This window comes from Nannobrachium achirus, assembly GCF_963921795.1.
Source record: "Nannobrachium achirus genome assembly, chromosome: 19".
NCBI lineage: Eukaryota > Metazoa > Chordata > Actinopteri > Myctophiformes > Myctophidae > Nannobrachium > Nannobrachium achirus.
The window spans coordinates 36939851-36966560 of NC_137826.1; the positions used below are offsets into that span (position 1 = coordinate 36939851).

The following is a 26710-nucleotide window of genomic DNA, read 5'->3' on the forward strand; positions in this document are numbered from 1 at the left end:
GACACTTTGTTTACATTCTAGTCTATAGACTAGGATGTAAACAAAGTGTCGGCCCTACAATGAGAAAGTTGACTATAGCTCCTTTAAGCCTGGCTACAGGTTTAACCACTTTCACTTTCCAACCAGTTTTGAGCATTCAGAAATGTTCAACAATCTTTTTTATATTAAAATAGCCTTGACAGTGACAGTGAGTGAGCAGTGGGTGAGTTGTGGGTGGACGTCACAAACGTAACATGACCATGCGGAGACCACTTTGAACTAGATGAAGGCTACATGGCGGCCTGAAAATCTATAAGTGTTCCAAATTAGCGAAAATAGCAGACTACAGTCATGACGTGTTGTGCAAGCTTTTTAGACGCCGTCTTAAGTGGTTGCTTTAGAAACCTAGTGCTCTCATTTGCAGTAATTGCTCGGCGTACAGGCAGCACAGAGCTGAGGGTAGGGGGGCCACCTAGGGTCCAATATTACATCATACTGTACGTGTTATGAACTGACCCTCGCTGCAGTAGGTGGATCTAATTATACCGCCCGTTTCTCTTTAGTTTGCTGATTGTCTTGATCTAACACCTTTATTGTACTGTATTCAGTGAGCTTATTCTAAATCTCGCTGTGTGTCTGCCTCTCACGTGCGCATGCACGTGGGCTCGTGGGCTGCGTGTGACTATTGGTGAGGTGTTTTTTTTTTTTCTTTTTTCAGTAATGTTCCTCTGCCTTGTGGTGAGGTTTGTCATGAAAGAACACCTCTCTCACTGAGACGGCCGGTCTCAGATGTGCGCGGGGCTGAATGACAGCGTTCCAGGGACAGAGGAGAGGGATATGGAGGCTTGGCCGGCGGGGGCTCCTGAGGGGCCACAGAGCCAATGGGTATTTTAATAGCTTTAGACCCCGGGCTTTGAAACGTGTCCCTCCCATCTGATATGTGCCGCTGCTACGCGATCATTGTGTTCACGGGGAAGACTCCCTACCTGTCGCCTTCTGTACCGCGATATGAATTCACACAAAGAACACAGCGTGGCATGAAGGCTAGAAAAATGGAAAATTCCCAGCTGCACAGAACAAAAAGAAGAAAAAAAAAAGTTTTTTTTAGGGATAATTCTCTGAAGGGACAATGGAGTTGAAATGGGGTACATGTTTTTTTTAACTGCCAAGTCCCCCAATGATAAATTTACCTGGTCTGCCGTTTGCACTGTGGTCATTTCTATAAATAGGCTGGAGTCAGAGGAGGGCTCTGAATAATATATATATATATGGACCATCCAGGTCACCTCTTTATTAACCGTAAACTACAACTTTGACAAAATGCGTTTCTTGTGGGCTTTTTATTTATATATATCTTTTTTTGACGATTCACCCTGGTAGTGGCAGATGTGTGTGACCTAGATAGCTATAAACATAATGAATGGAGGGAGGGCCTGGAACAGAGAGCCCATATCACTGGATGCCAGACAGAAAAGGAAAGAAAAGGGGTGAAAAAAAAAGGAAAACGTCTGTATTTGTTTGTGTGTTTCTTTTTTTTTTTTTGTTAATTTCTCCCTTCATTAGTTCCGTTTTCTGGTTAATAGCTTGTGCTCCTACTATTCTGCTGGCAGAGAGAGGAGAGAGCCGGTGAAGGGGTGAAGGACTCCAGTTATAAAATCACTAATGGGTCCACATCAATCCACCGCCAATTCTTTACCCAGGGGCAAGCAATTGGGTGCAGTCCAAAGCCTTTCATTTATTCATTTTGTCCCACTGTCATCAAAGACACGAGGGACCTGAAACAAAGACAAAAAATCATATATCTTTTTTACAGTACATACTGTACAGTACATGCATCCATTATACATACATACAGTACAGTAGGCCTATGTACAGTACATGCATACACATTGGTGATCCCACGGATCCCACAGCACATTTCAAGTACAAGGCAATTCGAAGTGCTTTACGTGAAAAAAATGTACACCATTTAAACAAAGTACAGTACCAAGCAGACATTAGAAAAAGTCATTTCAATACAATTAAAACAACCATTTCGTTTTTTCTTTTTTCCCCACACATAACATTTGAAACAATTAATAGAAGCAGAAACAAGACCCCGAAATATCTATATTATGTTCACTTTAGAGGCATAAAAATGACTGTCGGGGTAATTGCTTTGGAAATAAATAACCACATTATCAAATGATTGCATTGTCTCTCATTAACTCACGGAACCAGGTACACATTAGAGATGTTATCACGCCAGGTGAAATTAGCTCCCTGTGAGTGTTCCAGCTGACGATAATGAAAACAATGGAACCCTTGTATGAACGGAGAGACTCCGGTATTAAAGACCAATTCATCATGCCTCTTGGGAAGGCATCAGAGCCTAAATTAATTTTCCCTTCATGCCTCTTTCAGTGGGTTCAGCCCTGCCATAATAGCTTATACAATGAATATTTAAATATGAATATTAAAAGAAAAAGAAGGAAAAAAAAGATCAAGAATAAAGCCACAGTCACCATTTTCTGTGCCACCGAATATTTTATGATATATTTTTTAATTCAAACTAATGTGAAAAGGTTATTAAGTTATAAAGGTTATTATTATTAATTTTCTTTTGAATTTTCTTTCATAAAGTGAAAAGTTTCTTTCCCTTCCTGTATAAATGTGGTATGCTGTCTGTAAAAGTGTTAATAATATTGCACTTAAGTGTCATCAGTATCTCTCGGTGCACATTGATGCGAGTCGTTACGCGAGGTGTTGAAGCTTGCTACATTTACATGAGAGAAATTAACCGGCAGCCGAACACCAACACAAAAAGCTGCAGTTAGTGAAATAACAAGGAAGAAGAACGTGTGAAGGAAAGAATAAAAGATGAAGTTCTCTCTAGCATTCTGATCAAAGACTCAGGAACTCTGAGATAAAAGCCATACTCTGTCTCTCTTTGATGGGGGAAACCCTAAAAAAAGAAATCCAAACCTTTGTTTTCATCTCCGCTCTGTCTATCTTCCTCTTTTGTTCCTCTTTGTGCAGGATGCCTCTAGTTACTTGCTCATGCCAGGTCGTCCTGTCAAAGTGTTGAATATGTTATTATGCTTTTCAGCTACTTCAACCATATATACTTTGTTGTACGTCAAATAGTGTTCCAATCTACAAGATTGTAACACTTGTATATCTGCTATTTCCACCAAACGTTCTCCCATTTTTGCTGAATGTTTGGCATTTGTCACAGAGCCGCCTGTTATGAAATGCCCAGAACAGGGTTCATGCGGTTAACTTTGCCATACTGGTTGCCATTTGAACATTATACCCTGTTAAGATCAGTCATTTTTGGAAAGCGGCAGCGACTTGCGAAGGACTATACATACAGCTGTGTTTAAATCCTCCAGATTCCAGAGTACTGTAGTGTAACATGGGGGCGTGAGGCCATGTTTCCCAAAATCATAACACATTTTCCTCTCCATTTCTAAATTAGTCCTTGCTTTCATCCATTGTCTCTTGTGGTAGTAATATTTATAGAGTAACTAATGTGTGTACTTGTTTTCCTTCCATTCAATCTCATTGAATGAACGGTCAACCAGCCTTCAAAGTGCACATGCCAATTCAACTCAACTGTCAACCTAACAGCTGAGTTCTCTCCCCCATCTATGCTTGCTCTCTCACTCTGTCAGCAAATCTGCACCCTGTGTAGCTATTTGTATGTTGTCTTTATCTTTAGTACACAATCCTTATAAGAACATGTTTAGAATAGCATCTGTGTCAGAAGGGACTATAAGAACTGTAGGATAATGGTACAGGGGAGGCTTCTGCCCCATGGGGCCCAAGCTCTGGCCATGGAGGTCAGAGCTCTGTCTTGATGTGAATGCTGATACTCTGTTCAACTTCTTGCTCTCTTGAATAAATCTTTGTCAATTCTTCAAATCCTTCATCCTTGTGGAACATTAATATTTTCTATCATAATTGGCGAGCCAGCCAGGAGCAATATTTCATCTTTCACCATAGATGAATACTTGCTAAAAAGAACCTGGGATGAAGGAATTTTTTGGAAAGGAGATTTTTGAAAGCAGACCTAAAGCAGGTCCACCACCATGGAGAACAAAGAGGAGACCGCTACAGAAGCAACTTGCAAGCTATGCAAAACCAGCAAGAACTGACTTTCAGCAGATCTACAAGGTCGAGACCTCACAGATTAACAATAATCTTGTGATGACTGCAGCCTGTGGTGACAAGGAGGGCAGATTGCTATTCACCAACATGGAGAGCAAGTCGGGCACCAAGAAACAACACAGACTGACAGCGGAGGTGACGAAATCGACACCATGTCGAACACCAACAGACTTTGCCAAGGAGACACACATGCGGTGTGAGAGCCACTGAACTGGAGCCCCCCAGCCCAGTGGAAATCGCTGAAGCAAAGACATTAACCGCCACATTTCATAAGCCAAATGAAGATGGGAGGAACGGAGAGACGCCATGAAGACTACAACAACTATGTGTTTGATATTAAGCTGAGTAATTTATATAGGGATAATATTAGCTAAAAGTTGATATCTAAAATATGAGTCAACAAGGCATTTGCCACTAATGTGAGAATATTTGTTTGTATGGTCTACATTCTGATATTCCAACATAAGAGTTGTCGCAGCTCTGCATGGTGACTAAGGGTCAAGGAATGACTGAGTCAGATGAGAGTGGACATGCGGGCTCTTGATTTTGGAAAACAGAATTTCAAAGTACAAACAAATATGGATTCACATTTACTAAATTCTAGCTCTCTTATATTTCAGTGTAAACAAGCAAGCCAGTTGGTAATGTTATAAAACATGACATAAGATACCAAGAACAAGTCAAGTTTGACTGAATGTAGGACTGTTAAATTCTAGAAATGTTTCTGTTGAAAACACTTGTACGTGAGGACTAAATTCCATGTTTCAAGATTCCATGTAGCGAATTGTACTATTGCAATTCCACGTGATGTTATGTTTACAACCCTTAAGAACGAGAGAAACCTCTCAAACCCAAACAAGCAGATCTACTATTCTGTAAGGTATAGCTCAACATATAATTGTCTGAAATGTCTATTGATTTGGCACTCTATAAATATCCTGTATGTAAATGAATAGACTATTCATTCACAAAAAAAAAGGATGGAATGTGGTAGTAATATTTATAGAGTAACTAATGTGTGTACTTGTTTTCCTTCCATTCAATCTCATTGAATGAACGGTCAACCAGCCTTCAAAGTGCACATGCCAATTCAACTCAACTGTCAACCTAACAGCTGAGTTCTCTCCCCCATCTATGCTTGCTCTCTCACTCTGTCAGCAAATCTGCACCCTGTGTAGCTATTTGTATGTTGTCTTTATCTTTAGTACACAATCCTTATAAGAACATGTTTAGAATAGCATCTGTGTCAGAAGGGACTATAAGAACTGTAGGATAATGGTACAGGGGAGGCTTCTGCCCCATGGGGCCCAAGCTCTGGCCATGGAGGTCAGAGCTCTGTCTTGATGTGAATGCTGATACTCTGTTCAACTTCTTGCTCTCTTGAATAAATCTTTGTCAATTCTTCAAATCCTTCATCCTTGTGGAACATTAATATTTTCTATCATACTCTCACATATTCTCAATACCAGTCATACTGTACATACTGTCTGTTATCCTGGCATTTTGCGGCTGACTCCCATGCATGACATCATTGTGAAGCACCATAACCACTTTCACCCTGGACTCTCTATGTTGGGCGTCATTAGGCAAAAATGTTGAGCTTGTAGATTGGCTATTTTGGAAGAGAAGTGTAAATATGGCTTAAACGATTAATAATAATACGAAGGTAGACATGTCAGAGAACGTGTGTGTGTGTATGCGTGTGTGCATGTGTGCATGCGTGTGGGTGCGTGTGCGTGCGTGCGTGCATGCGTGTATGCGTGCGCAGGTGGTGAGTGGGGTCTATATCAGTGAATAGGAACTTTTTATTTGCCTGTAGGCATTACATGGTTTCCTGTAAATTGGCTCCTTCTCTGTTCTTTAAATCCAAATCCTCATCCACAATCTCTTTTCTTACCTAGATACCTACCTTAATGAGTTGTCTGTGGCCATTTTTGACCACAATTTCCTGCAAAGCATTACAATATTATTGTAATGAGGTGCGCTATTGTCGACAACCAAGACAGGGGTTTGGAGATGTATGCCTTAGCCTGGGTTGTTGTACAGAATGTGCTCATTTGCAAGGTAGGAGTAAAACTGAACCCTCTGTTGCAGTCATTGTTAGTTCGACTGAATGAATGGAAGTGACAGCTAAATGTCTAATATCTAAATTGTAAGACAACAATTCCCTCTGACATCATGCTCTGACATCACTGTTATGTCAGTGGAACCAAATCCCTTTTATTGCCATATATGGAGATCCCTGTGATGCCAGGGGAACCGTATCCCTTTTATGCCCATTACGGAGATCCCGGATGCCACATTTGGAACCAAACCACTTCCACCACCCATCTGTGTGTGTCTCCCTCTCAATATGTGGAGCTGACTACCATTACCTGTATCTCCATATATGTAAAAGTCCATATATGGGTATTCCCTTTTATGCCCATATATGGAGATCCCTGATGTCATCAATATTAAGCCCATATCTAACAGGACTTCATATGGGAATGCCCATATACGGAGGCCACATCAGCCACATACCACACTAACAGAATCCATATATGGCCAAGACAGATGGTCAAGACAGCCCATATGTGTGGCTGGTTCTACAGACAGGGATCTCGACTCCATATATGGGCATAAAATTGATTGTATGTATGATGTTTGGGGTCTCACATGTATATGGATTATACATGGATCTCCATATATGGGTATATGGGTAACTGGTCCGATATACATCTCTGGCCAGATGGCCAAGACATTAGAGCCCTGCACGGGCCTGAAAAGTGGGGCCCGGCTCGGCCCGGGCCCGTGGAATTAAGGCCCGGCCCGGCCCCAAGCCCGTTGGTGAGTTTCAGAAACGAGCCCGGCCCGGCCCGTAAGCCCGTCACTTTATTTAATTAATTATTTCCATGCGTGGCTTTCACTGCTGCGCGCAGCTCTCAGGGGGAGTCAAGGGGAGTCCATACTGTCGCAGACCACCGAAATTTGCGTCGGAAAGGTCTGGTTCAACTACAAAATGACATCTCTTGCAACTTCTGAAAAGGATTACTCCTAATTTGAGTTCGGAAAGCTGCACGCACGTCAGAAAGTCGAAACTTTCCGACGAAAACTATGGTCGGAGAGGACGGAGACTGGGAGACGTATGTACAGCCCTCAGCTTTGCTCTTCTTGCGCTCTGATTAAAAGAAATAAGTCAGTCTACATCACAACACAAGTAAGAAATCTTCCTCCACCCACCGTTTGTTATGTATATCCTCACAGCAGAAAATTAGACACTGATTGATATTATTGTCGGCTTGCTGTGGTTACAAGCCACAGCCATCTCGTAAAATACGGAGTATCGTCCAGTTAGCCTACTAAAGAGTAAAGACGCATTCCGTAATGAACGGATACGGGAGGTCGGGGAATCATTACAGGGCGATTTATTTGAGAAATGACTGTAAAATGGGTGAATCTACAGTATAGTGCTCCTAATTTTCTAGTCTTGCTGTGTGAGTCGCAGACACAGAGTTGAGAGTTTGTGTGAGTGTGAGACAGAAGAAAAGCCGCAAAGCCCTCGGCTGAGTCGGCTCGTCGTGCCCATTGGCTAATGTACTCATGTCACGACCAATCAGAGCCGTGTTCGGCCGTGTTGCTATAGATACGGATATAACCCATAGCCTAGAAGACTATAGGCTATGCGAGGCAGCTGCTGTCACTCACACTCTCCATTCTAGCTATGCGCACAGCCGCACACAGAGACGTCATGTGTGAAATTCACGCGAAATGTTCCGACCATGGTTCTGAGCCCGGCCCGGCCCTAGGCCCGTTGGTGAGTTTCAGAAACGAGCCCGTCCGGCCCGTTTTTGGCGGGCCGGGCCGGGCCCTGGTCGGGTCCCGGCGGGCTTGCAGGGCTCTACAAGACATGGCGCACGCTTTTCGCCCTTAGGCGTCTTACTGTGTGTGTGTGTGTGTGTGTGTGTGTGTGTGTGTGTGTGTGTGTGTGTGTGTGCGTGTGCGTGTGCATGTGTGTTTACATCGGCCTAGCTCTCCCCCGGAGTTAGTTAAAGCGCTCCTTTCTTCCAACAACATCCCCCGAAACTTTTCCCTGCGCAAGGTCACCATGGTGGCTGGGCAGGCTAATGTTAGAATGTTAGAGCAGGGAGGGTCCTCTGTCGTGGATGGGGATCAGCTGGGCCACGTACAGACCAGAGGCAGCAGCAGCAGCCACCCTCCTCCTCCGGCTCCCATATCCAGGCAATTTAAAACCTGCCTCCCCGTGGGATCACCAAGGCAGCAGCTTGCAGGCCCCAGCTACAGGCCTTGAGATTACTGCAGTTTACGTTGCAGGTGTAGGCGAGAGAGACACAGAGAGAGAGAGAGAGAGAGAGAGAGAGAGAGAGAGAGAGAGAGATGGATGCTAAAAATGTAATCAACGCCAGAGCTTGTTCCTAGTCCCAATCTATTAGCCAGAGCAGCGGCTTGGGTAATTATTTTCTCTCGCTAAATCTGCCTCACCGGGGGCAGAGGGTGCGAGAGCAACTGTGTTTATATTCCGTCTGTGCCAGATACTGTAAAGGATTGCGTTGTTTTGTTTTGTGTGTCGGTTCTTGTTGTCGATCCGTTCGGCGAACAGGGTCGCGGAGGTCATCGCTCGGTTCGTGACTCACTGGACTTGACATTAAGGAATACATGGAAGCTATTATGTTCAGCACAGCCCAGTGTGAATGGGTTTTAATGTATCCATTCGTAACTCTGAGAGCGCACAAATCAAAACCAAATGAACCCTTACGGGTCACTTGGTTCGATTTGTACACTCTCATAGTTTAAATGAACACTGAGTATTTGACTGTGTCCCTGGACACTGTGGACAGGGTTAAGCCAAGTGGGAATGGGTTTCCTGCAGACTATGCAGTAAAAAAAACTAAAACCTCAGTGTTTAACTTATCAATTTGTAACTCCGAGAACCAAACGGACCCTTTCTGTAAGCGTCTGTATAATCCCAGAAGTTAAATTAGCATTTCACAGTCTTATTTGTTGGGTCTCTGTGACCCCCTGTGCATGCGTGGTAATAAAAGAGCTGGAAAAAAAGAGAAAGAGCTGGAAAAAAAGAGATTGTAGCTGTGTGTGTGTGTGTGTGTGTGTGTGTGTGTGTGTGTGTGTGTGTGTGTGTGTGTGTGTGTGTGTGTGTGTGTGTGTGTGTGTGTGTGTGTGTGTGTGTGGGTGGGTGGGTGGGGGGGGGGGGGGGGCTGTGGTTAAACTACCAACTCTTCTGGTGACGCTGTGAGGCATCAAGCAGCATCAAGCATCCAGGCTAACAGCAGGCCCCTCATCCCCACATGCTGGATATGGCATCCATGCTGAATTATGGATTACCAAAGACTTCTGTATTGAAAAAAAAACAGATTTTCCTCCTCATTCCCGCCCTTGTTATTTCGCCAGAGCTTATTTTTCAATTTCAGAAGATCTCGCCCCAGCTGCGTTGCCGTGCTTTGGCCTCCAAGGCAGAGAGCTATCGATCCACTAACATTCCCTCACTCTGATTTTCCTCAGACCTATGTGATATTGAGTAAGTAAATGAGCTACGGTGGACAAAGTACTCACCCCCAGCACTATATAGATACAGTACTCAAATAATATGCGTGTTTCCTAAACCCACCATGCTTGAGTTAAGACCCGTCTTGCGGAAACGCCAGAACTTCCAGGAGTGGTTGAAATCCTTGCCGGACACATGGAGGGTGGATAAAGTCAGACCTAGTAAAGGCATGAAGATATAAAACTTGTACTGAGAAAAGCCTGCATTTGCACAAGCACAGCTATTAATTTGTTACTACTACAGTGTTCAAAATAAATTGTGCTAAAAAATTATAATTATAATTATAACTTACTTTGATTTTGGGGTTTGTATTGTAAAGTACAATGTGTGATGTCATCAAGTTGTAATTTGCAATACAAACCCCAAAATCAATCCTCCAGTTCTAGGCAACACAGAAGAGGGGGAACTTTTTTATTTATTTCCACACAATTCCTCTAAGGTATATTAATGACATAGTTCAATATTGAAAATGGGTGGTCTTCCCCTTTAAAAAAGGGAAAACTTTGTAACGTTGCTAAAGAGAAAAACATTCTGAGAAAGCTATTAATTTGTCACTACTAGTCTGTGCTCAACATAAATAAATTGTTATAGTTTGGATATGGCTTTGGCCGTATTCTGCGTGTATTATTGTAATGGAATGGAAATACATGAAAAGGTGTCTCAAAATTCTACTTAGAGTACTTAGTTACTTTCCACCACTGCATACAAACAACAACCTTTCTAGCATCTTGAGATAATGCGTTATGCGTAGTGTCCCCATCATTTTATATGGGGACACATAACATGCGTGAAATACCACCTTCGGCTGAGAGCATGAAAAGCTCTCGATTCACATCCCATATGCTGGTGGTGGCCGTTATTGATAGCACAGGCAATAAGCCTATCTTACAGGGGGCGGAGGGGAAAAAAAGTGATGATTCACAGTTTGAGGTGAATCCTTCTACTGGGCCTGTCCCGATTCCCACCTCAACATAACTCTCCTGGGTTTTAAAAACAGACACCCCTGGATTTACTGGGTGTAGCCGGGCTGTCCCGTACGCCTCAGCACCATAACATCCGGCAGGGGCGGATCAGCCTGCGTTTGGGGCGAGCCTTATCTGACCCTGTGCAGCTTGGCACTGCACTAAACGAGAAAGCCATTGCAACATGAAAGTTTATTGGCAAAGCCATGAAGGAGAAATAGCACAGACAGTAACACTCACCGCCTGACTAGCTGTCTCTTGAATCGTATATAAACCTTGGTGGTCTCTCAGCACTATACACAATGCCCTGTCATGGTGGGTCTGCCTCTCTCCTTTACTCTCACCGCAGTGGAATTTGGACCAAGATGGAAACAATTAAGCTTTAAAGGACAACTTTAGTTTTTTACAACAAGGGTTCATATTTTACAACTCATAACTAGCAACTCTCACTTCACACTGTGTGATTTTTGTGTGTGTAAATGAACATATTTTATATCTTATTGTTTGACATCCTCACTCAAAAGTAGCAAAAAATAGCAGATCAGAAATGATAGGACACCAGGTTTAAAGTGGTTAAGTCTGTGGGATAAGATCTTGTGACTACATAATAACTACATTTGAACATATACACTGATTTTATGTACCATTTCCTGAAAAGTAATGGTTTGGTCTGTACAAGGTTTCCGCCTGATAGCGACAATATTTACTGTAAATGTCCTCGCAATCAACCAGTGAATAGCCAAAACATTGAAATACAGCCAATTATTCTAGCACGCAAATAGGTGTGCAAGATGACCTGCTGTCATGACAATGGAATCATTTACAGTGATGGCTGTGCTGCACAGTCTAATGCTGAAGTGGCACTTGTGCTGAATATCCCCAGGATTCCTCTGTTTCATTCATAATAAAATCATAACACAATGCCTCTGCTGTGATTAGACTTGGCGGAATAGAAAATCATGCACCATTATTCTGCCAGTTGTGCTCAGCACACTTCAGTTTACAGCAAATGATGCAAATGAATATCCCTTTCCAGTTAAACGAATGCACACGCACGCACGCACGCACGCACGCACGCACGCACGCACGCACACACACACACACACACACACACACACACACACACACACACACACACACACACACCGAATTAAATAAGGACGCTTTGAGCCTCTACAATTGTAGCAGATCTCAGGTCATCTGGCAGTTTGATGCAGAGATCAGGCCTATAGTGACTAAATGCACCTTCACTATGGTTTGATGTTACTCTCGGTATACAGTGTAGTTACAGTAGGAGGCCAGTGCCTGACCATCACCTGAAAGTTCTGAATGGTTTACAGGTAGTGAGCAGGTCAGAGATGTATTTAGCAGCAGACCATTTCAAGCCTTGAAATATAGTAAGTGGTACAGTTCTGTACCGCACAGGTTGCAAGTGTAGTAAGTATAGGAGTGATGTGTTTAGCTGACAGCTTTTCTTGTCCCAGTGAAAATGAATGAGTGCTCCGACTTTTGACAAGGCCAACAAAAGGGGCATAACAGTAATCCAACCTGTCGGAGACAAATAATGTATGGGGCAGTTTTTCAGAGTCAGATGGAGACAATAATAACTACAACAACAACACCCTTTTGTTTATGTAGCACTTTTCATACATAAGAATGCAACTCAAAGTGCTGTACAATACTCTGCAAAGGAAACAAATAGGAACAGATTAAAAATGAACTGATTAAAATCCATTAACAATGAAAGCAACAAATATTAATACAACTAAATCCACAAAGTGAAAAGAAAGAAAAAGGAACAGCTAATTAAAGACTCAAACAAAAACATAATTGATCAATACAACAAAAAACATCAGCAGAGAAAGCAGCATAGATAAAATACTAATTAAACACTATTCATTTGTCTTGTAAAATGCTAATTAAAAGATAAGTTGAATAGTGTTGAAGTAGTGCTTAAAGATGCTTCCCTGATTTTTTTTTTTTACAAGTTTACATAATTCTGCAATTACAATAAGGGGCCTGATTAATAAATGCAGCATGCTTTCTAGTTTCTTTGGGATTTTGATTGTAACCTACAGGACCTGAGTGGACTAGATGGCATACATATAATATACTGTAGGTTGGCTGCGATGTAGTCTTGCGTGGCCAGGCTGTTGACTCCCGTGATTTGCAAATGCTCCCGTCATACAGTCTGGGGCAACGGAGGTCTGATGATGAATATGGGATAAAGTGAAAGTGAAGCCTCCTCCCCACTTCCGTTTTGTTTTTACCATCACGCACATTTATCCTAATATAAATAAAAATCAAATCAAGTTTGAAGTGAGCAGTGGTGCGTGTGTGTGTGTGTGTGTGTGTGTGTGTGTGACGCAACAGCACCACTTGGGTCGGCAACGGTATTGCAGGCTACATACAGACAGACATACACACACACATAGCTACACACAGCTGCGTATAGGAGTCATCTAATCATCTAAGCATATTTAGCTTGCTGCTTAGCAGAAATTACATTTTAAAATATATTTTCATGAACGGAAATGCCAGCTTCTATTCAGATTTCAGGAGCTGTACTGTAGTTCCAGACTCTATAGTAATCAGAGTTTGTGGAATAGTTGTCTGGCTATGCGAGACTAGCTGTGATGCAATAAGGTACAGTTTTGAATGAAGAATTGAGGTGGATCTTCTTGTGCATGGTCTACAATGCATGCGCTTAAATCCAAGAGAACAAGCACCACAACCTTATTAGCATTAAATCAATGACCACTTTAGTGAGAGAAGTCTCTTTGGTGAGATTAGACCTAAAACCTTTTAATATTTTCCAGAAACTTGTTTTCATTTAGGAAGGAGTTTATTTGATTATAAACCACCTTTTTGAGTATCTTGCTAATGAAAGGGAGATTGGATATTGGTCTATATAATTAATTAGTCTCACTATCTAACATTTATTTCAGTAATGGTTTCACAATAACTGTAGTAAAAGCATCTGGTGATATATTTCCCAGATAAAATGGCCTAGTAATGTTAGTGTTGGGATCTTGGAAATTAATATTACAATCCTTAATAACAGCCAGATATTCTACCTGGGTTTCAGAGAAGACAAATAGGAATGGATTTCCTGCCTCTGTCCCTTAACACTTACTACTCTTATCTTTTACGGCAGAAAGTCCAATCGTTGATCAATGCAATTAACATGTTTTTCACAGGCCTGGGGTATTGTGGTGAAAGTCAGCTGTTCAACTGGGTATCATCAGCTTAAAAGAAGCTGTGTTGTCTCTGTATGGTGGTACCAATTAATGGTGATGTGTTTTATCCACGCCTGAGTGAATTTGACACATGGATTTTCTTTTGGGAAATGTAAACTGTTTTGAATGTTTGTTATTTCATGTTTGATAATATCACAGTTTAAAGATTTATTTTCTCCCCTAAAACATGATGATCATGGTATTATGATTATACTAGGAGGAAGATTTAAAAAAAAAAAGAAAGAGTTACAATTGTGTGGCCACACCCACCAGTTCATTAAGTATGCCTGGTTGTCAGGTGGGTGGTAGTCTCGCGTGGCCAGACTGTTGCCTCCGCGATTTGGTCAAATGCTCCCAGCATACAGTCTGGCGCATCAAGAGAAGAACGATGAGTACCCGGTCAAAGCGGAAGTGAAGCCCTCGTCACTTCCGCTTCCGTCTCACATCCCACAAATATTTATCATTATATAAATAAAAATCATATAAGCATGTTTAGCTTGCTGCTTAGCAGAAATGACATTTTAAAATATAGATTTTTGAACTTTAATGCCCGTTTTCGATACTCGCCGTTCTGGAGCTGCTGTTCCAGACTCTATATAGCATTCAGAGATTGTGGAATAGTTGTCTGGCTACGCGAGACTAGGTGGGTGGTGACCCAGCTGAAGTTAGCCACACCCACAGTGTTGGGTGAATGGTAAAAGGGGAGGGGATTTATATGATGTCTTTAAATCGGTGTTTTTCGACTGGGCCTTTTGACTCGGAGGCTTTCAGCTTTCAGGAAGTAAACAAAAATACACAGGGAAGAAAAATCTGCACATTATAACCCCACCCGGTGGTCTATTAGAGTAATGTTAATTTCATTGACACATACAAAACAAAAAGTACAAAACTATCGGCACCACCTATTTAACAATTTAATTAAAAATAGGCTCAACACATTAATTAACCCTGGCATATTTTCGGCTTATTTGTCAGAATTTGTCACCTAGCCTGTAGTCCTACAAACTGCAGTTTGTTCTTTGCTGTTGCTACTTCTCACCCATTATACGTTAAGTCTGATCTACGGCTCCTTGAAATGACTTTATGTACTCTCTTGCACACTCCACACAACCAACGGGGAACTTTCTTCTCTCATCCTTCTTTCTCTTCTGTTTGTCTGCTCCTCGCTCGCTGACATTTATAAAGAGTGAGCATTGAGGGCGGCTGTGAGCGGCGGCAGAGCGCCAGAGGGGCCCGTGTCTCCGGGACAACGGAGCATCCACAGGCGCGGTGCAGCCTCGGATCACTCACTTAAGCAGCTAACATTTCAAACGGGCAATAAAGAGAGGCTCTGGTCCCTCTAGGACAATAAAACAGGGTTAGAGTCAGGGGTGGATGCGTCGTAATACAGACCGATATTTCTCCACTGCTGCTGCGTTCAGCAAAACGATTAGAGAGAGACAGAAACAGACAGACAGACACAGACAGACAGACAGAGACAGACATAGACTAAATCATAGGACATAGGGCAGGGTTCCCCAATTAGTTTTCCCCAAGGGCCGAATTATATCTAGGGTACCAAGCCGAGGGCCACAACATTGCAGGGGCGACGGTGGTGTTCCCGCTACTCCAGCGACAGTTTTCGTCGTTGTCGGGTGACAATCTTGTATGTCCAAAACCGTTCGTTTTGAATTTATCATTCTAAAAATGATTTAAACTAGTGAAAACAGCCGATCTACAAGCACACAACGCCTCGCGGTGCGAGGCGTTGTGTGCTTGTAGATCTGCTGTTTTCTCTACTTTTGTGTGACGGCCTTGTATGATTTGCGAAAGAATGTACACATTTGGAGATACAAGATTTCCACCCGACAACGACGATATAACGACGTGTTGTTGCTGCTGTTATACCACCATTATTACTGGGGTTGGTGTGGGCCAGACAGTAGCCCCCCGCGGGCCGCAAATGGCCCGTGGGCCGCCTATTGGGGAACCCTGACATAGGGTATAGCTCTGGTCCAGAGCGTCAGCTGCACTGACACTCTGACAGGCGGCTGGCTAAAAGACTAGACCAGGATTTCTGTACCCCTAGGAGGTCTCAACTTCAGTCAAAATAAACAAAACTATACTTCGCTACTCACCTAACCAAAGGTGGTTTTGCGTGATTGAAATTCTATTCTCTGAGGTGGGAAACCTCTCAGCACCCCACCCACCCTGTAAAATACATTATTTTTGTCATGAAATAAAACGCACCCACCTCAAGCCACCGCAGACACAACCCGAAAATAAACGGCGGTCGAGTTGGATGCGGCGGCGGTCGATTTGGATGCGTTTTATTTCATGACAAAAATAATGTATTTTACTGAGTGCAGCTGACACTCTGGACCAGAGCTAGGGTATAGCAGACAATTTCCCAGTTCTTTAGTGCACTGTAAAATCATGAGAATGAGTAAAAATTGACCCATAACATACAGTAGATGTGTCTACAGTATGTAGACCAAAGTGTAGAGTATGATGTTTGTCCTTTGTAATCCTTATCGCTCTACTAAAACACCTGCCACCATATTCATCCTTCAGGGACAGGAGTGAGATCCCAGTGGTGCACTCAGCTGACTGCACCACCGTCCACAGGGCTCGCAGTTCTGGGAGGACTACTCCCGTACTAGACTGTGATGGCCCCTATCAGCATGCTCTGGGTGGTAGCAGAGTAAAATGATTCCTAGGCCTCCTGTGAGACAAAAAACATATGTGTGTGATTTATTTACTTTATTTGTAGGACCTTCTCTAAGACTTTGGAGTCTATCAGCTGCCTGAGGTGGTACAGAGGCATATTCTAGCCTTCTGTGCTACAGTCTCTTTGTACATTTTCCCTTTCAAGTCCTCTGTGATGTGCAAATGAAGGTACATGAAGCTCCCCAGTCCCCAACCTCTCCCCTGCTGTCCTGTTGATCACGAGGGCGGTGGAGGACCTCTATCATTGTCCATGATCATCTCCTTGGTTTTCTTCTGATGTTCAAGAAGAGGCTGTTTTACTGACAGCACTGCAACAGGTCTGCCACCTCCTCCAGATAGGCACTCTCATCATCGTTTAAAGGTGAAACACCATGCATTTAAAAAGTATTTATGTCATATTGTTTATGTCCCAAAAACGTTTTTCAAAAGGTTGAGGCTAAATTACCACTCCTGAATAGAGAGCCTCTCATTTTTTAATGGCTCTCAGAGCATTTTCAGCTGCAGTACCACCTTTGGCCTGAACTGAAACAAAAACCTTTTTGATTTTTTTTTTTTTTTTGAAAATATTTTTTTTTCAAAAACGGCCGTTTATGACGTCACAAACGGCAGCAAATCTGGACAGCCTGAACCCGTGGGATGCTTTTAACCTCCACCTTCCCAAAACCAGAGAAAGACACAACGGTCAGAAATGGGACTTTGTGAGGATAGAAGGTGCTAGTGGGACCCCAAAAAAAGGTTTTAAAATAGGAAAAGTGAATTTTCATGGTGTATCACCTTTAAGATCGGGCCCACCACCATCACTGTGTCGTCAGCAATCTTGCAATGGCGTTGGAGCTGTTTCTGTCCACACTGTTGTGGGTGTACAGGGAGTACAACAGAGGACTGTTGTGGGTGTACAGGGAGTACAACCAAGCCCCCAGAACCCAGGGCTAGATTTGAAGCAACCCCGATGGTGGCCAAAGTTGGAACTGCAGCCTAAACGCGCATTTTGGCCCCGCCCCCTCCACTCCAGACAATCCTTCCTCTGAGCGGAGAGCAGCGTGACGTCATTTTGGCCCCACTATGTAGTGGGGCCATCCCCCAGAATGCACCTGGATTAGCTACATGCTAGCACGTAGCCGTTGCTTCAAAACGCCACTGAGCACTTGCATTGGAATGATAGTGGGGGCGGGGCTCGTCCGCTCTCTATTTTATATATACTCTATGAGTACAACAGAGGACTCAGCATGTGACCATGTAGGGCAGGGTTCCCCAATAGGCGGCCCGCAGGCCATTTGCGGCCCGCCGAGGGCTACTGTCTGGCCCACACCAACCCCAGTAATAATGGTGGTAGAAGAGCAGCAACAATACTAGTATATCGTCGTTGTCGGGTGGAAATCTCGTATCTCCAAATGTGTACGTTCTTTCGCAAATCATACAAGGCCGTCGGACAAAAGTAGTGAAAACAGCAGATCTACAAGTGTGTGCTTGTAGATCGGCTGTTTTCACTAGTTTAAATAATTTAATAAATGATAAATGCAAAACGAACGGTTTTGGACATACGCGATTTTCACCCGACAACGACAATATCTGAACTGTCGCTGGAGTAGCGGGAACGCCGGCGTCGCCCCCTGCAATGTTGTGGCCCTCGGCTCGGTAACCTGGACATAATTCGGCCCTTGGGGAAAACTAATTGGGGAACCATGATGTAGGGCTTTGGTACTTAGGGTGAAGGTGGTGGTGGTGGTGTGACTGTCCAACCTGACCACCTGGAGTCTGGCAGACATGAAGTCCAGGACCCAGGCACTCAAGCACAGGGTTCAATCGCATGTCAGCTAGTTTGACAGCTAGCCTGGCGGGGCCTATAGTGTTGAAGGCTGAACTGTAATCAACGTGCATACTGTAATATAGCCCCTTCTCTGTTGTTATTGCTGGGTATAACTTTATATTTATTTATTTATCCTTAATCCTTCTGTATATTCTTTCTATATGCAGATATGTACAGGGAGGCAGGTTGATTGAGCTGTGGCTGTTCAACCCAAACATGACAAGGTGTTAATCAATATGAATAAATGTGTGTTAATGCTGTCATCTTTGAAGAGCAGGGAACAACAGTGACAGTGGGTGACGATCCCTCATGTCGGTGTTAACGTTGATGTCCTTAAACAGGGGACAACAGTGACAGTAGGTGACGATACCTCATGTCTTGTGTTAATGTTGACATCCTTAAAAAAAAGAAACGGGGGACGTCAGTGACAGTATAGGTGATGATCCCTCATGTTCTTGTGTTAATGTTGACGTCTTTAAAGAACAGAGGACAACAGTGACAGCGCAGGTGATGATCCCTCATGTCTGAGTCATCTCACGCTTCATTCTCCTCCTCGGTAGGAATAACACTGGACGGGGATTTAGACAAGACCTTCACATGATAGCTGTCGGCAAAGAGAAAAAGTGTCTATTACGCTGTGTGTGCATGCGTGCGTGAGTGGGCACGTCTGTGCTCACGTGGCGGTATAGACACAGTGTGCAAGGGTATATGACTGAGTACATAAGCATTATGTATGTACACTTGTACAGTATGGGATCTCTACACGTTTCTGTGCAGAAATGGTGCTATAGAAAGTCTAGGTTCAAAAGATTAGTTTTGAGTGTCATTTTAAGCTTTTACAACAACAGAGCCTGCCTCTCTAATCTTGTCAAGTGAGCATCATTTTGGAGCATAATTGAAGAAAGCTGCATGTCCAGTGTTTTTTGGGGGTCTGCATATCTAGTAAAAGCTTGTTTGTAGAGGATCTAAGGGCTCGTGAAGGAACGTATAATACAACAGGGAGTCTATGATGTAGGTCAGCCCGAACCCGTTGAGAGCTTTATAGTAGAGAGACTTTAAATTGGACTGTGGAAGACACAGCTTGTGTAGTTTACTGTAGCTAAGGCTGTATAGTGATGTGTTCTCTCTTTTCATTTTTTTTCTTTCGCTCTAGCAGAAGAGTTGCGAATCACTTTGTAAACTTTTGGTTGTCATGACAACAACCGTTGACCTCTGCTGCCAGGCAAACCATGTCGATGGGTCTTTTGATGGATGCATTCCATTACCCAACCCCAGGCCAAAACATGATCCCTCTCTCCACTCAGATTATGGATAGGATAATCGCTTAAACCTTACAGGTTTTGTAAACTGGTGTCCCCAGGGGTCTATAAAAGAGTCTGTATACTTTTCTCCCCACTATATCTCTCTTTGAACTGCAAGCTCACACTCTCGCTTGTGAGCATGCAAATGGGCTATTTTAGCTATTTGTAGTCGTATGTGTGTTGACCTTTTAAGTGTGCATCCATGTTGATATGCAATTGCGTGCAAAAAGGAATGTGTACCTCTCCACCCGCAAAAAGAAACATCATAACATACAAATAAAACAAAAGCTGAATCCTTGTCGAGGTCCCTGCAGCAAGAGACGTGATAACATTTAGGCCGGCTTTACACTGCCACTGAAATCTAGCCTGATTCAGATCTGAGTCACATCCAAAGTGGAATCCGATTTTTTTTTAAATAGTCTAAATCCAGAGAGGTCACATGCAGGTCACATGAAATCTGATTTTGAAAAACCACATCCAGAGGTGGCTTCAAATCCGATCCGGATCTGAGGACATCTGTCTCAGTCTGAAAGCAGTAACCACATCCACCCCATTGAGTTATATGCAAGTCAAATCAAACTGTCCAAAGGTCACTTGCTGCGCGACCCGAGCGCGGAGCGCCACTGTAATGATGTCATTACAGAGCGGGAGTATTAACTATTTGATTACAGCGCGCTGAGCACATGAGAAAAGAAAGAGAGAGAGAAAACATGTGATCTAAATAAATAAAACCATAAAACCAAGAGCGAAACACAAGAGTAAAGTAAAGAAGAGATAAAAACAATATTGTAACGTGTGTTTGTTTTTGTTGTCGTCGCCCTGTCTGTTATGTCGCATTTCCTGAACGTGATCAACTAGCGCCATGACGCCGTCGTCGTTACCACGGTAACCAAAGCAGTTATGTAGACGCAGGGCAGCTTTGGGCTGCCGCTGTTAAAATCAGTCAGAACGCACAGATCCGATCTGGTCACTTGCAAATGCAGTGTGAAAAGTCGGGCCAAAAGATCAGATTTGAGAACCAAATCGGATTTGGGCTGGATTTGACTGCAGTGTAAATCCGGCCTTAGAGGTCCTGTGGGTGGGTTACGCCCTATCTGCAAAGTTCACCCCCCTCCCCCTTCCCCTCCGTTCATTAGCTTTGATAGATGCTGGAGTGTCAGAGGAGATTAGGCAAGGAGATCTACGCCCCGCTCCTCACGGCAGGGGGTCGGGGTTGGGGGCATGCTGGCGCTCCGCTGTGATCGGAGCGACGTCTTCCTAATGACTTATTCATGTGGCGGCGCTCTTCATATTTTGTTCACTCGTCACCCTACCGCGAACGTGCGCATAGGTCTCGCTGCCCCCCCCCCCCCCCCCTGTTGCCGCCTCCTGTCAGCCCCCTCTGTACCTTTCTCACTGCCAGGTGGAATTCCGCAGGGGGTCTCCTGGGAGAGGGCAGGGGGGGCGAGGATGTGCGGGAATCTGCCTGAAATGGGCAATCTACAAGCTCACAACACGCCACATCAACGACGCGACATGATCTCGAAGATCGTCTGTTTCCGGGCTCGCAACACCGTTGTGTGACGGGATATAAATTACGGAGAAGGAGACAGGGAAGGATGGGAAGTGAGCTGATCTCACACTCTCTTTCTCCCTTTTATTTTTCTCGTTGCCATTTCCTCTCGCTCTGTCGCTTCCTCGCTATCTCGCACTCCGCCTTCAGCGTTCTGCGCTGTTTGCCAGCTCTCCATTCATATGAAGTTCCCTGCACAGCATGTGGGCAATATGATTTGCATAATTGCCCGTTGTAAGTGTGAGAGAATAAACACTCGACACTGCCCTTGATTATCTCCCCCCCAGCACACACAAACACACACACACCCTGATGAGTATGTGCGGACTGCGGAGGGACCGGAAATAAGAGGCCTCAAATTAAGGGACTGCACACAAGCCGTAATCCCATAGCCGGGCAGAATAGGACAAGGGGCTTCAGAGGGTCTAATTGAGAATGTTTACCTTGTTGTTTTCACGGGGGTTTGAGGATTACTCATAATTAATTGGACCACCCCCGTGTGCCGAAATACCGTCAGACAAATTATGTGAACACACACAAAAAATAAAAGATGTCGACAATGGTGTAAACACTCGCTCAGTACTGTGAAACAGACTCACTCATGTTGTCTCTCTCTCTCTCCCCTCTATCTCTCTCTCTCTCTCTCTCTCTCTCTCTCTCTCTCAGCTTCAGTCCACAGGTTACATCATGATTGTTTGTTTGTTGTGTAATTAGGTGTAGGTGGTGATCTGTGATACATCTGATGTAATTTAAGACTATTTAGCCTTTGCAGAGGAAGGCCATTGGAAGGCTTGATAATGTACACGGTTTCATTGCTGTTGGGACTTCAATGACCTCAATGACCTCAATGAATGATGGAAATGGAGTGAAACCGGATTAGAAGAAATGGAACTCCCAGTAGACAAGTGGCCACAGACCCCAGAGGGACTGTTGAAGCCTCACGATGCTAAACAGGAATAAAGAACACAATCCTAGAGCTCCAATCTGTAGTGCTGTGTATTTCAAATAATGTTATTGACATTGTCAACCAGTAGGCATCCTAACGTATCAATGGAGGAGTAGGGAGACCACCTTCAACCGCTGCAGATGTACTAGTTATATTGTATTAACATGCTCTGCCATGCAGGTTAAAATAAAAATGTAATATTAATTCTGCCACGATTGTGGCCTCTGCCCCTGCCCTGTGTGCCCTGCCCTGTCCAGTGTGCAATGTTCTTGTGACTTTGCCCAGTGTGTTTTCCCCCATGCGCTTCCCAGACCCTCCCGTCTCCTCTTTGGACTCTGATTGCCTAGTTGGCTAATGAGCTCCAGAGACCATTCAATACTTTTTTGATTATCGGGAACAGGACTCGAACCTGTGGAGCGCTGCCCGGCTGCATTAGAGCCTAGGTGCCCGGACCCCTATGCTGGCGGTCCGGGCGATAGCTTTGTTTCTTAACATTTTGTCTGAGACAAATCAACACACGACTGGTCTGAGGCTGCAGGGGAGAGTTTCCTGGTAATTATGTGTCACATTCCATGTGCCACAATGCTGCCTTCACTTTACGGTCAGATTACAGCTGTTACCAGACAAGTACAACCTGGCCTTACGGCACACGGATGAGCATCGACCACGATGTGTTAGTCACCTTGATTCAGATCACCATCTGTTGCACATGGTGTGTTAACTGGCTGAGTTGCACATAAGGGCATGAATTATGCTGGTCATCACCCTGTTGCTGACCCCATTGCTAATAGGCTATAGAGCTGTCAAAGAGGTTCTGCTAACTCATGTTCTATAGGTTTTCAAATGTTTTAACTGTCCGTATTCACTCTGGCGTCTCTAGTTTGGTGGGCGCTCTCCATTCCGACATGTCGCCACTCCGACAGTGACTTCTTAAAATGGTAAATGGTAAATGGTGCATTTATATAGCGCTTTTAATCCAAAGCGCTTTAACATAGATTGTGCATTACATTCACCCATTCACACACACATTCATACACCGGTGGCGGAGGAAGCCATGCAAGGCACCAACCTACTCACCGGAGGCAATTAGGGGTTCAGAGTCTTGCCCAAGGACCCTTCGACATTAACTCAGGGGGAGCCCGGATTCGAACTGGGAACCCTTCGGGATTTATACCCTTCGTGCTCTAATACCAGTTTCTCTAGCCCTGAGCTATGCCGCCCCTTATTGTCGGAGTGGCAACACTTCCATAGAGGTTAAGGTTAGGGACAGGGTAAGAGATAGGGTTAGTATCGGAATGGAGACATGTCGGAAAAGAGACATGTCGGAATCGAGAGATGCACTCCTCTAGTTTGGGTGTGTCATTATATGACATATCCATATACTCTGTGGTCCTTGAGGGGGTTCCATGAGGTCCCCGGTGAAATTTGTCAATCTAGCATCAAAGTTTTAACCACTTAAAGTGAAAATGAAAGTGAATTAAAAATATGTTTTTCACACTTTTAGAGCTTATCTGTGGTAATTGTATGGGCATTCCTAACACAAGATGCCCAAAAAAAGAGAAAATAAAACATTTTTTTTATATCAAAAGTCCATAAAAAGCTAACTCTTAATTATTTCCTGTGAACAAAAACGTAGTGCGTGATGTAGCAAGACCCTATTTAATATACATGAACCTTGATTACATTCACCTGTTTGATTCCCATTGCTGCACGTTCCTCAAATATTCTGCAGAACTGGCCGACTGTCTCCCTCTGCTTGTCGTCTGCAGGCTAATGAGGCTACAAACACAAACATTAGGCATCGCGTGAGTCAGATTTTACCGTCCCATCGCCTGAAGGGCTGGTCCCTTCTCATTGGTTCAGAAAATCAAAGGGTTCCGTTTCAGACTGATACTTCAAAATAAAATGACCAAAAAAGCCATTTCAGTCCGACTTTAAGTATTACTCCCTATTTAATACTTTGGCTATGTGTGTTTTATGTTCCCAGGTGACGCGTGCACCATGTCAGAGTACAACAGGCTGAAGAGCACGCTGCTGGACATGCAGCCCAGGGTTCTGCACACCGGAGACCAGCACAGCCGCCAGAGAGACATGGACCAGAAGAGGGCGCTGGTGGACACCATGTTCAAGTACCTGGACGTGGACAGTGACGGTCGGCTGGGCGCAGATGAGCTGGCACAGGTGGGCCTCCTCATGGATCAGCAGATCAGTCGCTTTCGAAGTGTGGTCTGGTGGGGACCCCCGGTGGTCCTTGAGGGGGTTCCAGGGGGTCCCCAGCAAAATGTGTTAATGTAGCAGTTTAACCTCTTAATCCGAGCTCACAACTCATCGTGATGCGACGCATTGTTGTGAGCTTGTAGGTAGGTGGGCTAAAATATTTTCAAATGGGGTTCCGTGGCTAAATACATATCAATTTGGGGTTCTTGATATGAAAATGTTTTAGAACCACTACCATGCATATCACAGTAAAACCCAAAGTGTTCTTTGAAGGTTCCAATCTGGAACTCGTCTCAAGGGGGGGAAAAGTATGTATAAATATTCATAAAATAAGGTCAAGTATTTTAATACTTAATTATAAAAGGCTTTATAGTGTGTTGAGGTTATTGCTATAAAGCATTATGAGTAGTTTTGAGTTCTTTTAACTACACTTGAGTGTTCTAATCTGCTTATATAATGAATTATAATCATGTTTATATTAATTATTGATATTGGCTTCATAGAAAGTGTTACCCATTGTCCTAAAACAAACACACACCACCCATCTGGCGCATTTGTTTCCACAAATTGATTTGAGGGTATGCTGTGTGCCACATATCGTCGTTGTCGGGTGGAAACCTTGTGTCTAAAACCTTTCTTTCTTTTTGTCATTATTTTAAATACGATTTAAACTAGTGAAAATAGCTGATCTACAAGCACACAACACCTCGCATCGCTTTTGTATGATGCAACACTTTTGTGTGATGAAGTAGGGCTTTAATTTGCAAAAAACATACAAATGTGGAACTTGGAGATACAAGGTTTCTACCTGACAGTGACGATATGCGGGTGTGGGAATTGGATTATGGAGGGCATCATCTGGTATCAGGAAATGGGCATCAGAACTGGGTGTTAATTAGACCAACCCATGCCATGATCAGGATATGCCAGAAAGGAATGGATTATCCGCACACAGTGTACTTTCTGCTCCCAAACTGCACTTTAATTAGAAAAGTATACAACATTTTGGGCTCGGGAACAGTGGTGTAAAGTAACTATAAGTACATGTACTCAAGTACTGTGCTTAAGTACAAATTTGAGGAATTCTTACTTTACTGGAGTATTTTACATGTCCAGTACTTACTTACTTCTACTCTACTACATCTCAGAGGCAAATATTATACTTTTAATCCACTACTAAGTATTTGGAAACTTCAGTTAACTAGATACTTTGTAGATTTTGAATATTATTACAAAATACACATTACCCACTTCAGCTCTACCATTTGAAAATAGCTGATCTACAAGCTCACAATGTGTTGCATCGCATTGTGAGCTTGTAGATTACTTGTAGCTTGCAGTGTTACATGCTGAATATAGCTGATATACCGTCTCACAAGTGAGCTTGAAGATCTGCTTTTTTTGGTGCATGACAATAATTGACAACATCATCATACAAGAAAAGTAATTAAACAAAACACCAGCGTTGCTGCAGAGGGAGCGAGGGATCTTATTGTATCAGTTATATTGTATTAACATACTCTACCATACAGATTGGACAAAATTACAATTTATTAATTTAAAAGGTATCTGAGAAGTTTCTGAGAAGAGCGACTGGGAGTAGAGTTTTGGTCTAGTCACTGAAAGCAACTGCATGAGCCAGCACATAATTCTTCAACAAGCACAGACGCCTCTTCAACTTTGGTTTCCCTCTGTTTACTCACACATCAGTGTTTCAAACTCCTCTCGGCAGTCTAGACTTTCTGAGAAGTACATCTATTGAATAGAATCCCATTCTCTCATCCACACAAAACTGCTTTTCTACCTTCTCATACTGTAGCTTCAGAATCGTAAGTGTGCAAAATAGCCGCTTTAGCTGTATCATAGACAGCACTTTGGAGATTGTTATGGAGGAATGTAAAAGAAAATCATCTGAACAAGACTTTTTTAGTTGAAATGTTAATCAATAAAGCTTTGACTGGGAGTCCTGTAAGCTTTAGTGTGCAGACAACAAACACTACAACCATGATGTCCAATATTCCACTGGCCATTTCAGAATTCCTACAGCAGCTCTGTTTGTAAAATGTGTGCATTTCATGTGTCCCTAGGGTATTTCGCGAACTGCCTAACTGATCGACTATACACACTCGGCCTATCTAGCCTATATAGCCGAATCTGACTTCATCGAGTTCTCCTCTCATGTGCCATGCACCTCGACCTCGCACGTTCAAACTCAAACTGCCTTTTACTTGTTTTCTTACCTTTCCCTTTTCTTCAACTGAAGTTTTAATTCCAATTCTTTCAACC

At 43.4% G+C, this 26710-nt stretch overlaps 1 protein-coding gene across 1 annotated transcript in view; it reads left to right on the top strand.

Annotated features, from left to right (window-relative positions):
* fstl4 (follistatin-like 4) overlaps positions 1-26710 on the top strand; it is a gene marked incomplete at both ends in the record, with an annotated part of 295755 nt that overhangs the window by 162860 nt on the left and 106185 nt on the right. Inside the window, one exon of the mRNA XM_080749030.1 lies at positions 24195-24388. Coding sequence (XP_080605156.1) covers positions 24195-24388 — 194 coding nt within the window. The remainder of the gene's footprint in view (positions 1-24194; positions 24389-26710) is intronic.